The sequence below is a fragment of the Diorhabda carinulata genome, chromosome 2, assembly GCF_026250575.1.
Source record: "Diorhabda carinulata isolate Delta chromosome 2, icDioCari1.1, whole genome shotgun sequence".
In the NCBI taxonomy this organism is placed as follows: domain Eukaryota; kingdom Metazoa; phylum Arthropoda; class Insecta; order Coleoptera; family Chrysomelidae; genus Diorhabda; species Diorhabda carinulata.
Window position 1 is genome coordinate 3,987,397 of NC_079461.1, and position 16,878 is coordinate 4,004,274.

Sequence of the window (16,878 nt, forward strand, 5' to 3'; positions counted from 1 at the left end):
GTATTACCTGCTTCATATACATTATCTTAAGGTTATTTTGTTGACAAAAAATATAATATTCAGAAATATAAAGGATTATACATCATCGAGCCCCCTAAAGGCTGAAATGAATTTAAAATAAGTGAATCTGAAAGAATTTTTGGCGTCTCGCAAGTGCCAAAAAATTCCATACTTCAATTTAGTTGCGTTGCATTTTCAATCATCGTTCGTTCACCTTACTTTGAGAAAGTTAGGTTAGGTTGGATTGGCTTATGTTAGGTAAGTTTGCTTAGGTTAGGTTGGGTTATAATTAGTTTGTATTTCATTTAAAACCTCAACCAAATATAAAGTTAACGATCTATGATTACTATATAGTCAGTACCCCATATAACCTGAGTTTTGAATTATTTAAAGGGTTTCTTTACGGCGGAGGGTTTCGCAGCTCCTTCGGGGGGCGCAATTTATACTGGCCAATACTGATTTATACTCGACATAACCTCAACAACGGCAACAAAATGATTACAATTTTTTTTACCGCTTCCTTTGTTTGTCGCCAAAAATGCTTTCATATAAACTTATTTATATATACTCCAGCTAATTAACGTTTCCATTACTTCTAAAATTCGGCTAAATAATCTCGTACGAAAGCGTCTATTTTTTTATCACGACCACAATTTAATCAGTTGCCTTTCGGCCGCTGATCGAATTCGTGTTTTTATATACCAATAATGTAGTTGACTAATTTCCCTTTTAGTTTATTAGACTGTAGTAAACTTTACTTGATAAGCCTATAAATAGTTCTTACAGATACATTTTTATCAATAATTTAGTTGTGTACAAGGGGGTAGTTAATTTTTCAATTACCTAATTATTATCAATTTTAATTTAATACAACATAAACAATCTTAAAATACGTATAACGAAATAAATTACAAAACGGTTCAAGAAATGGGATGTCGTATAGACATTTTTGAAAAAGAAATTAATAAAATGAAGAAATTATAATTGAAGAACATTCCGAAAAAAACGTGACGTTTAGAGGATTGTAGAAGTTACCCTTTTAAGGGGTTCATCCACTGTCAGTTTTGCTTAGACAATTGACACTTGACGTGATTCAAGTTAATTGTTAAGACCAGCGGTTTTCAACGTTTCAAAATAAATGAATGCAATGAAAAAACAATTTGCGCAATCTTAGATATGTAACATCGCATGGAAATTGCCATAATTAACGACTTGGTAACTAGAAACGTTAATAATTTGAACTACATGGAGGGCCCCACTCCCGAACTAGTCGTAATTTACTACGAACATCTCTTATTATGCCCTTGACGACTCCAGCCCTGGGTTTTATTGCAACCAAACAAGAAAACCTGATTGATAGATCGATCAGTTCAAAACTAAATGATAAATTACAACATACATCACATTTTCATCGTACAATAGACATCCGGAGCGTGACGTCACGGCCGACATATTGTTATAGTCCATTTTCCAAACAAAGTTTGTGAGGTTCTGTGTGTGTTATTTGAAAACTGTTTAATTAGTTTACTGTTGTATAAGATGGTGATGTGTTTTGGGTCAGAAAGTATTTTTTTGTAAAATTTATCGAAGTAAATACGAAACAATCGATAACGCAGTTAAACTTTGTTAGAGAGGTGACTCCTGACCTGCGCTAACAATGGCGGTGTGTGATGTCAACACTCCCGTAGTATCTTTTAAACTACAGAGGAAACTGCAAAACTGACAGTAAATGGGTATAAAATGAAATTTGAAACATTTGATGTTATTTCTAATGAACAGTGCCAATGCTCTAGTAGAAATTTCAGCTTGTACAAAAAAAACAGTGAATGTTATATTGACGTGCTTTGATTATAATCATTATTATAAATAAAAACAACTATTTCATAGGCATATCATTCTGAAATGGTACGAGCAACGACGAAGGTAAATAAACAGTCGTCTTAAAAAAATAAGCGAAAATCAAAAACAAATATTGTATGTTTGTTAGAATACTTTTTTACAATATTCGTATCATCAAAAATTCCTTATTCTTTTATTTCTTTATTGATCCTTATTACCCAGCAGGTATCCCTAAAATGAAATGTACAGTAATAAATAATGAATTAACTATAATTTTTTGCTAATGCACCTCAACAAAATGTCAAACTAATTATTCTATCAACGAGATATGCTATTTAATTTGGAATGATAACTTTAATTGCATTTAGTTAGTTTCACAAACTTTACTTTGTACGTCATAATGAATAGAATTTGTTTTCAAACAACGTCACTAAAACAACAACTTTAATCTCATTAAATATGCGTTAAACAAAAGTGTACTCAACCAAAGTTATTTTTAAACTAATATTTTCAACGTATAAAACCCCCGCGGTTAGTTAACCAACAATACAGTGATGTAGAAACGGAAGCATAAGTTCCACTCCAAATTAGTTTATACAAAAGCCGAAATCTACAATTTAGTGAATTTGTATTCTTAATTAAATTATTTTTATAAAACAAAAAGCAAATAGTTTACACTTTATAACGATAAAATATATTGCAATCTCCTTAAACTCTAATTCACTAAATTGTGCGGTACATAAAATAAATTGCTTTGATTCAAGTGTTTTAAGAAAATTTTCAGAAGTAGAACTTCGTCTAATTACTGTTTCTGTTCTTGACGGTGTATTTATCTCTAATTGACATAACGAGGAAAATGGAATAGTCGAGATACAGAAAACTATGATTCGTTATTACATTTAAATTAGTTCAGAAAGAAAGGTTACATTTTTAAAATCTAGTTATTTAGAACGTATTCCCGAATACATCGATCACAAAAGACTTATTTTACCAACAATCTATACACGTTCTTCATCTTAACAATGCTATTATCTAAACGTTGTTGAATATTGGTATGATGACTTGTACTTTGGACTTCTTGTAATTCCTTTAAAAAAATTTGTTGGTTCTTCAAAATTTCCTTTTCCAAATATATTAAGTTATACATTAAAAAAAACATGCTATAAGATATGTAGTTAGTGTGGATTCTGTAACCTAATTCTGAATACATTTTAAATTTTTGCAATACAAGATCTATATCAACATTCTTTATAACAACATTTCTTGCTTTTAATGTTATGTTGCGTACGCCACTGACAATAAATAAACTCGAATATTTACTCACAGAAGAACCAACACATGTGTCTCTTTTTTGTTAGCCATCGAACTTTATGTTTATCCAAAAAAGCTCACAAAGGATTTATTATAAAAGCTTTTTTCCTTGGATACTATAGCATATTCAAATTTATTTCAGTTTTTTTTTTTAATAAAACATGCTTCAGAATATTTCGACACACAAATTTTTCTATAGGTTATTAAAAAGTAATTGTGTACGGACTCAATTTTAACAATGAGAGTTGGCAATAGAAAAATATTAATAACCAACCCACACTTATATGGAATCAACATGTGTATGCGATTGAAATATTATGTAGGGAAAACGTTTTTATTTTTTAGTCGACTGCAAAAAATTTGTAAATTTCAATATTAAAAAATTACTTTATTGATAAACTTGGAAACATATAATGATTTTGAGGTTAACGATATTTGGTGGGTATGGGAAATACAATATACCAACCTACCAGTTAGGCAACACACAATAGTGCTACATCAACATGTGTTTGAGAATCATAAAAATCCCTTATCATATACTAACTTATCTCTAAAAAGGAAAGGGTTGTTTGTATTGTATGTTTTTATCAAAATTCTTTTATAAATAAAATTAAGTAAAATATATTCTAACAAACATTTCGTAAGTGTCGATATGAACAAAAACTTCAGCAATACGATTCATAAAATAATTCCTGTTGATCATAATGTTACATTCTTGGGAATCCATCTAAAAAACCATCAATATTCATTACAGAAATATTTAATAGTGAAAAAATATGTAGAAAGAACAGGTTGTCACATTTTATTGAACAAAAACTTAACTTGACCTTGAAAACATAATTTGGTATCTAAGATTGTCTTTTATTGTATTATATTTTACAGAAATTCATAGTTTCTAAACTTTACTATGAGAATGTAAATCTATGAATACAATTAATCTATCTTCTCAAGTTTTTTAAATACCCTATAAATGTTCTATTTCATTTAATATCACCAACGGTTAAGACTTGTATTCCCCGGTGAATAAGCAAAATGGGCGATTTGACTTTTCAACAAAGTTTAATTTTAATCAAACCTCTTTCCATACCATAACGTCTTGTTGGTATTAAACTAAGTACATATTATTTAGTTTCAACAAATTTACAAGGATTTTGAAACACTTATTCTATGAAATGAATATGACAATTATAACCTCAAAATGTGGATTATTGTTTATACTATCTTTTTGTTATACGAGATGTGCTTAAAAAATAGAGTGGATTATTTTATTGAATACACATTAACATAAAGTTTAAATTATTGTATTACTAGTTTATAAATTTATTTAGTATTAAAACTTAGTCTAAAAACTTTAAATAAAAACGTCAAATTGTATGGTGAAGTTTTTGTTTACAGATCGACACCCCTCGTGTTGGAGATTATAACTATAACCCATTTATTTACTGAGCTTTCATCCATTATTATCAATATCTAAAAATAGATAACACCAAAGTACTGCAATCTACAATCAAATAACAATTCTCGATTATATAACCTCAATTATAGAATTCGAGAATTGCTTCGGATAGCAGACTGCACCGAAAAACCGAGTTGTTTATAATGGTAAGTTGCCCAGCTGGTCATGAATTGTACCTCGACCGGTAATTATCCGAAGATATCCTTCGGGATGACATTTCGCTAACGAATTCCGGTTCTGGAGAGGGCGAACACGTGGGATCCGGACTCGGCGTAGGAGTTGGATCCTCTATGGGGGTAGTGCTGGATTGTTGTGGTGATTGCGACGACGTCTGAGTAGATTTCTTCAAACCGCGTATCAGGGACCATAACAAAAATAATAATGTCAGCATTATACAATCAGAGAACTTCCATATTTATTTTTCACTAAACGCTCAGTGCTGACATTGGTTTGTTATCTAGAAGTTATTGCAAAAGAATGTAGATCAGTGCTGAAGAAGTTGATTCAATTCAGTTCCATGCAAAAAGAAGTTATTGGACTTTAATAAGAATAATGTATCTGGAAAAACGTCGAACAGCAAAGTTGTAAGTAGAAAAAAAAAATATACAATTTTTGTATTCACACTTTTTTCACATAACCTTAAAATTTATGTGAAAAATTGAAATAACCAAATTTTTATTACAAAAAACATGTTTTTTCACTAAATTCGGTGAAAACTTTTCGAAAAAAGCTGCCTAATTTTCAATCGACAATTTTCCCTTCAATATATCCGCTTTTTTCAAAAAATTAAAATTAGTTTTTTGTTAGTTGGAATCTCTCTTTCTGTTGGTGTAAAAAAACTTACCATCAACATGGTAAATTTTCTCGGAAAAGGCAAAAAAACTCGCATCTGTAAATTTTTTAATCAACATTATCAATTATCACCTACATTTATCAATTAAACATGGAATCACGTTTTTCGTGTAATTAGAATGAAAAATTTTAATAACTTAGCAAGTTTTCACCAAATTTCATGAAAACATTCTTTTTGTAAACGATGAAAATAAAAAAAAACAGAAACTTCGTTTATTAAATTTTTCACATAAATTTTGAGGTTATGTGAAAAAAGTGTGAATACAAAAGTTGTAGATCTTTTTATTACCTACAACTTTGCCATTTAAATTTTTTTCATAGTTTCACAGAAAATCGAGATAAACTATGTTTCTTATAGTCTACTTCTTTTCCGATGAGTTTCATCCTACTATTATTTTTTTTTTGGTTTTAAAAATTATCTACCCTGGTCTATAAGTTGTAATTAAAAGATTTAAGGTAAGTTTCTAGGTGAACAATTATTTTTTAGCCAATTAGTATAAATTTCTTTTCCGTAGTTTGGTAATTCCAAACAGTTCCGAGAAATATCACGGAAATATTACCAATAGGTGTTGAATTTTCAACGATTGGATCTGAATTAAATCTGATATACTTTTTGAAAAGATAAATTATATACATCCAAGTATCTAATGCAATCAACTGATTTTATTTGACAATAACCTTGTTGACCTTGCGAACAATAATAAATAGTTAGAAAGTTATTGGTACCAATAGTGTGACTAATTGGTAAAATGTTTAATTTGATTATCAATTTCAAATATTTGACAGAAAGTTATAAACAATCCTCAAAGAAAGGAGGCGTATCTCTCTATCTATTCGTAACAACAACAGGTCTAAAAATATCAACCAGCTCATGCGTTAGAGTAAGATTGAATGAATTATTTAGAAACCTTTGTTTTCTTAATAAAAAAAGATTCGATCGATCTAAAAACGATAAACAGTTTTCTGGAGATTTAGTCCAGTTATATAAGACTTGTAAAACTGTCTTGAAGGTCAAAAAGTGAAATATAAACGGTTTCTATTGATGTTAGAACCTAATATAAACATTAAACACCACACAATTTATAACAATTTTAAACCCTAACATTTTTTTATGCGCTCAATTGTCAAATAAAGTACGCACCGCACAGTGCCTAACCTCACGACCAGGCTTTTACCTCTTTACCGCATTATTTTTCTTTTATCTTCATATCAGACATTCTCGTCTATACTGAACAACGAACTGAGCATTGTTTTTCTTTTTTGTCTTCCAATAAGACCCTTAGTTTGAAGCACTCAATCACCTCAGGAAGATACGCGGTCAGAAGAAAGCGGGCATGCGCTGTAGGCGACTGCGAACCTCTCGCTCTACACACTCCGGCATTGTTGACATTCAAGCGTCAGTCGGCGTTGTGCTACAGCCACGTAAGTGTGAATTGCGAAGTGTGATTCGTTTTCTACAGGCTGAAGGCCATAGTGCTGCAGAAATCCATCAGAGAGTCGTGTGTATGGGGAAAACTTCATGAGAGTGATGGTGTTGTGCGCGAATGGTGTCGAAAGTTCAAAGAATGCCTTAATGATGAGGGGATCAAGGACGCAAATCTGTTGTTTTACATCAACTGGTTCAACCGCAGATTCACCATTACTGCTTTGTCTACGGAATTTCCATAAATTTCAAGGTCTTTTTTGTACTCTACTTGAATAGTAACCCCAAATGTACCAATCTTTTGGTAATAAAATTATTGTTTCATATGAGGTTGGAAAAAAACAGATTTCATTGAAATTGACTCATTTTCATTATCGTCAGAGGATAAAAGGCACCTGTCGGGTGTTTCAGCAGCTATGGGAAAAACGATGAGGTCACTATCCCCATTTGTCGTTTTGTAGGTTCCGTTCGATACATTTCCTTACGTTTTCTACTATATCTTTTGCCTATTTCCATGTTAAATTTTCTCTCTATTTTCTTTTGTTTGTTACATTATAATTTAATGGTTGTCGGATTATGTTTGTTGTTGGTTTCCATAATGTATGACCTACCCATCCCCGTTCGTAATCGTTATGTATATAACTACTAAGCATCTGCTGATAAATGATTGGATCTTCCGGAACTTCGGCCTTTTTCAACAAAAAATATTTCACATTGATCTGAAACAGACTTACTTTTGTTATAATGGAAATATTGTTTGTTGAAGGCCATATTTTATACGGGAATATTCAAGACTATTCTTCTAAATAATTGGCGTTTTCTGTTTAGGTTTTACTGTTTAATATCTTTGTCTTTTAATGTTCATGCTCAGTCCAATCTTTTATCCTCTGTTTTACTCATTATACGATCCTTTACAATAGGTTTGGCGATAGCCCACATACCTATTTCATTATTTTTTCGATTTTGATTCGATGGGACAATTTTCCACAATTACTTCACTGTTTATCGTGTTAAATGTTCTTTAAAAATCCATAAAATTTAACCAGATATCTGTTTGTTTGGCTCTTTTGTTGACTTATTTCATTTTTTTACTATATTTTTTTATATTTACCCTTCAATAACTTTTTATATGTATTAAATTCGTCTAAAGTTACTTTCAATCAAAAAATCAAAAAGAGTTTTATAAAAAAATATAACTACGTTTGACATGGGAAGTTGTTTTGTACTGACTAATTTCCATTTTAGTTTTTTAATATCTCATAACACCCAACTAATCTTGTTCTATATCGAACTACAAGATTAACATAAAAGTGTGTATCATATTCTAATAATCCAATAATGAAGACTATTGAGTGGTTTTTTTATAAGATTTCTACCACCAAATTATATATTTTTGGTATATTTCATTAAAATATACCCTGAATTATCAAAAGAAGGATGAATATTATATAAAAATTGTTCACAAAAACAATAAATAACAATTTAGCCCAGCTGGTGACTAACTAACACATAAACGCTTCAAATCAGTTGATTGCATCGTGTTCTTTTGCAATAAAATCGCAGACGGGGGTGGCTACACTACCGATTTAGTAATGTTTCTATTTTATTTGACACACACGATAGCATAACTACTCAGATTTTTTCATTAGTCACATTCTGTGCGAGTGTAAGTGCGTTCACATGGTGTACGTTTCCATTCAACAATGTAGGTGGTTGAAAATATCCATCGGGGTGGAATATTGTACGGTTACCATCGAAACACTTCGTTTTATTTGTTAAACAATATCCTCATTTGAATTTCGCACACTTTTTAATACACTTTTATTAGAATTCGTGCAGATTTCGACATTTGTTTATTATTGTCAACGTACTACAACTGAGAAGGATCTAAAACTTATTGTCTATGAGTTATATTACATTTAATACCTTTTTCTATGTTCAAGTTTAGATTAAATTATTGTTCCCAATATTCAATATTTATAATTAACTTTTACTTTACGAGGGTTGTTTGAAATGTGTCCGATCACACATTGAATCAACAGCGTTATTGAATAAACATTTTATTTTATCAAAATAAATTCAACTTTACACACTTTTACCGTATGTAATATCTATTAATTTACAGGACGATTTGTAAAATTGACTATACATTTTAATTAGTTATAGTGTTTACACCATATATGTAATAGGTACTCCTAAATGGCCAGTTGGTACGGATAGAAACGTCCCTACGTTATGGTGTCGACAAGATTCATTTTCTCTATCGTTCGAGACATTTTATCTATACTGCGCATGCTTGAGAATGCGCACAACCGAGCTGGTACCTCGGAAGATAGAGAAATCGTTGCCATTTTGTCTTTCTTAGTCGGAACAGCTTTCACTTTCCATATAGACGTATATGGTTTACATAGGTATCAAGCATTCGACTGGAATTAGCTAAACCTAGAAATTCCAGGACCGGAGAAATCAATTTAGGGATTCGTATTGAATATTGACATAAATAATTAAATTTAAACCAAAAATATCACAACCATGTAATGTTAGAGCTGCCGCTAGAGAATGTCATACGACCTTTGGATCGGTTGGCACTTTTCCTGGTGGAAACAGAACGACGTGTAGATGAAGCGCAGGAAGATGACATTATTGACTTTGTTAGTATGAAGTACTAGACAAGTAACTCAATATTACTCAATCAAAACTAAGTAGAGTCTATATCATAATCTAATAGTTCGGCGACTATATCCTGGAGATGGAATCCAGAGATTGGAACTGCCATTTGAGAATATCGTTCCCAGTTAACGTGTGGATTTGTGTTATAAATTAGTAGGTCCTCAGTTTTTGACGGTTAGGTCTGATTAGGTTAGGTAGGTTTTCACTGGTTGTAAACACCATAACCAATTAAAATTATAGTAAATTCCACAGATGAATATTGACATTTTTTAGTAGTCACATAATATCCTCCCTAAGGGATTTTACATATTGTAAAAGTATGTAAAGTTCCTCAAGACTCGTACTGTATAATTAGAAAGAAATGAAGTCGGTGGGGTCACATGGAAAATTCTAGATTAATTAGAGATTTATGGCGGATGAAATCCAATGGAAAGAGGAAAAATATGTGTCTAAAAATAACACGAAATACAAGTATAGCGAGGTTCTTTGGCAAAAGTAAAATATCACGGTCGTAGGCTACAATAATAACAAAGATTAGAAAGGAATGGAATATACATGTATATGAATAGAATCAGAAACAGGAAAACATCCTACACCCGAAACAGTAGTAGGATTAGGTTTATATATATATATGTATATATATACACTTTTTGTTATCTAAGCACGTATTAGACTTAACAATATCACTTGAATACTATGCGTGCTTCGATAACCAATTTTTCATTTTCAGAGAACGAAATGTTATATAATTGTGAAATAAAGTGAAAAAATTATTAACAATATTATGTCTCAACCATAAAAAAAAAACTAATTTCAATAGCATTTATGTACCTTTTCATTTTTTAATGGCCCCCTCCGTTTAGTTAATTGAATTGCCTAATAGCGCTTTTTATATCAATAAATAAATAGAAATTATAGTTTTATAGGTTTTTTTACGATTCTGAATGTCCGAAGCTTTTTATTCTATTCTATTTTGAAGTATAAAACATCAATCATTTGGGCACTACCTAGCGTAATTAATCGGAAAATTAATTATTTGTAGTATCCACTATACATAAATTTCAATTGCAAAATCATTTATCTTGTTGTGTGTATTTAGAATGACACCTACATTCAGGTCAGACAACTCGAACTTCTTTTATATCCCCCGTATATGCTTTTTTAACATCGAACCATGACGTTACTGCACGTAACTATTTGATCATGCGCGATATAAAAAATGCGAGTTTTAAGTTCAAGTACTGTACTAGTTCGAAACGAGCTATATCAGATCTATATATGCACCGCTTATAAACTTTAGATCACTAAGTATATTATACGTGGACTAAAAAAGATAAAGTAACGATGCCGAAAACGTCAATCAACGAGAGTTGACACATGACGGATGGATCATAGACAACACAGAACATAGATGGCATAGAGCACATCCAATATGACGAATTGCGTCAATTCCGTTGACATTTACATCCAAGATGGTGGATCTACTAACGTTTTTCTCATCATGTATTGATAGCACACACATTAGTAAGTTATACTACGAGGGTTGTCCGAAAACTTTCCGACCTCAATAAGAGGCTAACTTTATATGAAAAGAGAGCATTTGTCATATATACGACGGTTAAGCGGTTCAAGATCGCAAAATTACAAAATTTACAAGAGCATTTCAGTTTTGATTGCTTCACTTGCAAAATTAAAACATCCAAAAGACTAGAAGGCTTGGATACTTGGAAAAAATAGGGGAAATAAGAAATGACTGATATAAATCGCACAAAAAAAGATCCAAAAGGAGATAGGATGGAAGAAAATTATTACCACGATATGGGACTAGACACAATGCGGTTTAAGTTTTGAATTTTGAACAAAAAGCTATTGGATATCAGGGGCAAAATTCAACATCATCAACGAAAATGAACTCATAGAATATGTATCGAAATTAAAAAAAACAATGAATGAAATTTGTCACTCGTTGAATTACATTGCAATAAATAACCGTTGTATGACGCCATTGCGTTTTTTAACACTGTTATTGAAGGTTTGATTGCTGCATTTGGGAAATAGATTCACAATCTTGTAGAAGATTTATCAATAGGAAAAATTTTGTTCTATTAGCCTCACTTACTTACTAAACATGCAAGTTTAGTTAAATAAACCTTCGTCTTTGAAAAACCAGGAATTGGTTCCAAAAATCACTGTATACCTCTCAATGTCAACAAAATCTCAAGAATGTTGAAGCCTATTTACCAGACATTCTGAACACACAGTTTACATAACCACTACACTGTTATACGGACGTTTCTATAACTAATTTAACGTCTGCAGATACTGAAAGTTGGTTACTGAATTTTATACCAAAATTTGTGAATGACCAACTGTCGATATGGATGACAAGTTCAAGAAACAAAGCTGACATCAGTCTTTTGAGAAACAACACATCCAACAACGTTTATATAATATGTTTTTTAAATATCAAAATAAAAATAATAGAATTTTATTTTTGTAGAAACAGCTTAACAAACCCTTTTATAAACATACGAGGCATATTTTTTAAGTAAGTACCGTTCTGCGATTCCGCCGCCGCAACCCCAAGGTCGGCGTTACCTACATCTCTTGTCTACGCCATTACAGTCTGATTCTGAACACGTACGTTGTTTACTGAGTGTTTAAGATGCCTGCGACAATCGTGAGTCCCGCCGATTGTGAAGTACGTGCTGTTATACGATTTCTTAGTGCTAAAGGCATAAAACCGATCGATATTCATCGTGAGATCTGTCAAGTTTACGGACAAAACATTATGAGTGATGGAATGGTAAGGAAATTGGTGAGAGCATTTAAAGATGGCCGCACAAATGTGCATGATGAAAAACGGAATGGACGTCCTTCGGTCGTTAATGAAGATTTGGTGCAGAAAGTGGACGAAAAAGTGAGAGAAAACAGACGCTTTACAAATTCATCATTGTGCCACTATTTTCCTCAATATTCAATACCGGAAATTGTGTTCACCTTGGGTTCCACGTTTAGACAGTGCATTGACTTTCCTTGAGCGGTACCGCGATGAAGGTGAAGATTTTTGAGACCAAATTGTTACTGGTTACGAAACATGGGTGGCCTACGTCAAACCAGAATCGAAACAACAATCCATGGAATGGTTTTTCTGGGACAGAAAAGGAATATTGCTAGTGGAGTTTCGGCCTCGTAATGAGACAATCAATGCAGTGTCTTATTGTGAGACATTGAACAATCTGCGTCGTGCAATCCAGAACAAAAGACGTGGCAAGTTGAGTAACGGTATCGTTTTGTTGCATGTGGCTAATCGGACCAAAGATCTCACCAAATCTTTTCAATGAGAAATTCTAGATCATCCTCCCTACAGCCCTGATCTGGCGCCCAGCGACTACCATTTGTTCTTGCAGTTGAAGAAACACCTGGGCGGTCAGCGTCTTCAAGACGATAACGAAATCAAAACAGTTGGGATACAGTGGTTAACAAGTCAGGCGGCAGAATTTTATGAGGAGAGTATTCAAAAACTGTTGCCACGTTGCGACAAGTGCCTCAATATTCACGGAAATTATGTAGAAAAGTAGATTAAGGTACAGACTTTCATGTAAAAATAAAATTATTGCGATATCTTTGCGATACTTCTTTTTTTTAATTCAAAAACGGTACTTACTTAAAAAATATGCCTCGTATATAAAAAAAAGATATGATGTTGAGTCGTAGACCGGCTGGATTTTTTTTGATTTCCCGAAAGTTTACTTTTTTGGATTCGTTTCTCAAAATAATGATTTAACTGAATACGCGCAGTTTAATGAAATGTATACTCACCAATATGAAAATCGAATTTTGGTTCAAAACAACGTTTTTTTTTTGAATTTCAAATATGAGCTATTATCAAAAATACCTATCGATAAATCTCAGATCCTTCATCAGTCAACAATTAACATAAACAAAACAGATAAATTGGTCGAAGTTTGGTCGAAATTTCAAATCTATTCTAAATTCCCTTTTTGGCACCCTGGACATAAGGACGTTGAAAATATTTATTATATTGAAAACCGCACTTTCATATTTAAAAAATTAAATTAAACTTCTTATCATTATTATTATTAATTAAAAAAACCGATCACCGAATGCCACTATAAACATGCTCAATTTTTTCACTAAACACAACGCGATTTTTTGTATTTTCCGCTTGATGAACTTTCTCTATTAAGTGACGTTTTCTTGCAACATTAAAAATTCATCGGAATTCTTCAAAATGAATAAGAGCGTGCGATAGAGAAATTCAGTGCGTGCCATATCGAGGCAGCCATGACTACGGTATGTAATTGCGCGCGCAACACTTTTCAACCCTCTTTTCCTTTGCGCGCCCTGCTACAATCTAAAGATGGGGCATTATTTTCGGAACGGTTAGCGACGCGTATTCGTTAAAAAGAAAATTTTGTATCGTTACGTAGGGGAAAAAGGGGCAAATGTATAACAACGAAAAGACTAATGGTAGCAATGTTTCCAATGTTCACTTTGTTAGGTCTGGTGATCTTGGTGGCCAAACAAATCTACCTGTCAGGGTATGTTTGATCAAAGGGTGCTGAACATAAATAAGCTACTGGTTTGTCTTCTAAAAGAAGCGGCAGAATATAATTTATCTATTAACTGTCTCATTTGAACGAAAATGTCCAATTATTTGACCCCACCCGAGTCACAAATTTACAGACCAATGACCCCGATAGCGGATCTTTCGCATCCAACGGGTATCGTTAGATTTGTTACATGGTTTGTTTTGTTTTAATTCTCGTTGTTAGTAAGATAATAACATTATTAAGTGGAAGAACTTTACATTCAGAATAAATTTTCGGTTTACAAATTTTAGTTTACACAATTCTTAAGATATCTCGGGAATGAAAAAACATTTGGTTCACTTTTAAAAAATCTACTTAAACTTTTATGATTTATGAAACAACGCCCTGTAGCGCTGACGTTATTAACTAAATTGTTTAGAATTTATATGTGTTTTATTGCTCGATAAAATATGTTTCAAACAATATTAAGTTTATGAAAATCGGATAAGCAGAACCGGACTTACAGGCATTTTTTCATAACGAAATTACCACTCTCCCCTACCTCTTATTTGAAAAGATATACTAAATATTGTAGAAAGAAAAATGCGCACAATTTGTTGATGACTATATAGAGTGTCACTTAATCGGGTAAATTTCACAAAATTTACTTCAGTTTTTCACTTCTATATTTTCAAATAGGTCCTGTTGTAGTGGATCTAAACTTTTGGAAATAATTTCCACTTATTCCTCAGGCTGCGTTTGTTAAAAGTTTTCCCTTGATCTGTAATATAATCCGATCCCGAGTGGGAGCCCGGTACACTTTATAGAACTACAAACTAGTCTTAACTAGTTGCGACAGGTTTATATTGAAGCGAAGAAATTTTTCACATATTAAAACCGGCAGATAATACAAAAATGATGGTCTACAAGCGCAGTTTTCCAGTTCTATACAAGATTGGTCCCAGAAGTACCAGTTCCCACAGAGAAAACACAAAAATTTTTCACTTTTTAGCTCCACACACTTTTTCCAGCGATGTTCAATAAGTTCGGTACCATTTTTATAATAAGAATCGTCCATCGATTAACTGTCGACATCACCTGTTCTTTGTTGGAGAATATTTGACCACCGAGCAATTTTTTCATGTCTGGGAACAGAAAATATTCCGAGGAGGCCGAATCTGCACAATAGGGTGCATGATATAGCAATTAAAACTTTAATTAATTAATTTTGGCCGTTGCAATAACGGATATGTGAACTGGTGCATTGTATTGATGAAACAACACTTTCTTCTTAGCCAAATGCGGCCATTTTCGGTTGATTTCTTCGCTCAAGTTTTGCAATAAGTTCGCATAATGCTTGCCTTTAATAGTCAATGGAAATTATTCTACGCGCATCCCAAAAAACCGACGCCATGACCTTGCCTGCAAATGGAACGGTCTTTGCTTTCTTTGGAGCCGTTTCTCCCTTTTCAGTCCATCGTTTTGAATGCTTTTTTGTTTTGGATGGGAAGTGATGGATCCACGTTCCATCCATGGTTATGAGACGGCGAAAAAATTTACTTTTGATAACGAATGCCTCTAGATCTGATTTTGATGGGATTCTACGAGTACAACCAAACTGTTAATCAACCTATTCGCTTGAAATGTCGCATAGCTTCTCGCTTTTATTGACAATATATGTTCCTAATCGGTAGATGTAATGATAAAAGCAGGATAAATGCAGAAGTTCTCGAATTAAGTAGATTAAAAGACAATTTTTTTTCCTTCCACGTCAATTCAGTTTTCCAAATGTCTTGCCAAGTAGCTCCAGCGCGATTTCCCTCTCTATGTAGTTTTTAAAACCTTTCTTCGATCATTTCTCGTAGTATTTGGAATTTATGAATATAATATTTTGCCGTCATATTTTCATTTTTTATTTAGTTTTACGTATATGGTTGCGAGACGTGTCTTTCACTTTAATTCCTTAAGAGTTCATCTCACCTCTATCTGTCAGTAGCGGAAAGCTTTAGGAAAATCGAAATGTTGATAATGCCTCCCGCGTTCGAAACGTAGTGACATAGTGTGATATCAACAGAGGTCTCGTCATTCTGTTCTTGCTCTTATTCCTACGGGAATTGAAAAATCAATTAATTGCTTGTTTTTCGAAAGGTGATGATGATGATGATGACGACAAGATGAAAATTGGAGAATTGATTTGAGTTGGAACGATACGGAACGTTCCTGCACTTATGGGAAATGAAGTGTTGACGAATAGGGGAAAGTTGGACAACGATATTAAACATTCAAACAGTAGACTTTTACTATCCTAACTATATTTGGAATACACTGTATTCAATCCACCAAATATAACTAAATGTCATTTTTTATAGTTATGCCCATAGTTATAATCCATTCATTAAACTTCAAAATAATACACTTTAACAAGTTTTCTCTTTCGTATTGTCCAACGAAGGTCCAAACTTCACTTTATACATGTTTACATTTTGTCGATGTGTGTGACAAGTTAAAACTTGCAAGTATCCGCTGATTTGATTTAATCTTGAAGCTTTTATTCGGTTTTACGATTGTAGTTTAGTCCCAGTTAACCCTGTGAGACGTAAGAATGTGCTGTGATTTATACTTTTTGAAACAAGACATCGTTTCGTCTACGAATCGTTATTAAAAACCCAGAAACTATAGATTGAAACTCGTCTTCATAGTCTGGTCTACAACATGTTAAAATATGCATTCAGTATATTTCGTTCAAGGGGGCCTCGGAAAACCAAAGCACT

The 16,878-nt window shown here is 32.6% G+C and overlaps 1 protein-coding gene across 43 annotated transcripts in view; it reads right to left on the reverse strand.

The window, feature by feature from the left end:
- LOC130903946 (cAMP-specific 3',5'-cyclic phosphodiesterase) overlaps positions 1–16,878 on the reverse strand; it is a 248,370-nt gene that overhangs the window by 68,467 nt on the left and 163,025 nt on the right. For 2 of the 43 annotated variants that reach the window (XM_057816367.1, XM_057816365.1), the window contains exons 1-3: positions 13,374–15,937; positions 8,464–8,699; positions 4,783–5,063 (exon numbers count right to left, since the gene is read on the reverse strand). The exons of 36 other annotated variants lie outside the window; for them this stretch is intronic. In XM_057816367.1, the coding sequence (XP_057672350.1) occupies positions 4,783–4,997 (215 nt within the window). In that variant the 5' untranslated portion in view covers positions 4,998–5,063; positions 8,464–8,699; positions 13,374–15,937. Of the gene's footprint in view, positions 1–4,782; positions 5,064–8,463; positions 8,809–13,373; positions 15,938–16,878 lie in introns of those variants that run through there. 5 more of the 43 variants (XM_057816369.1, XM_057816364.1, XM_057816366.1 and 2 more) reach the window with 4 other exon arrangements.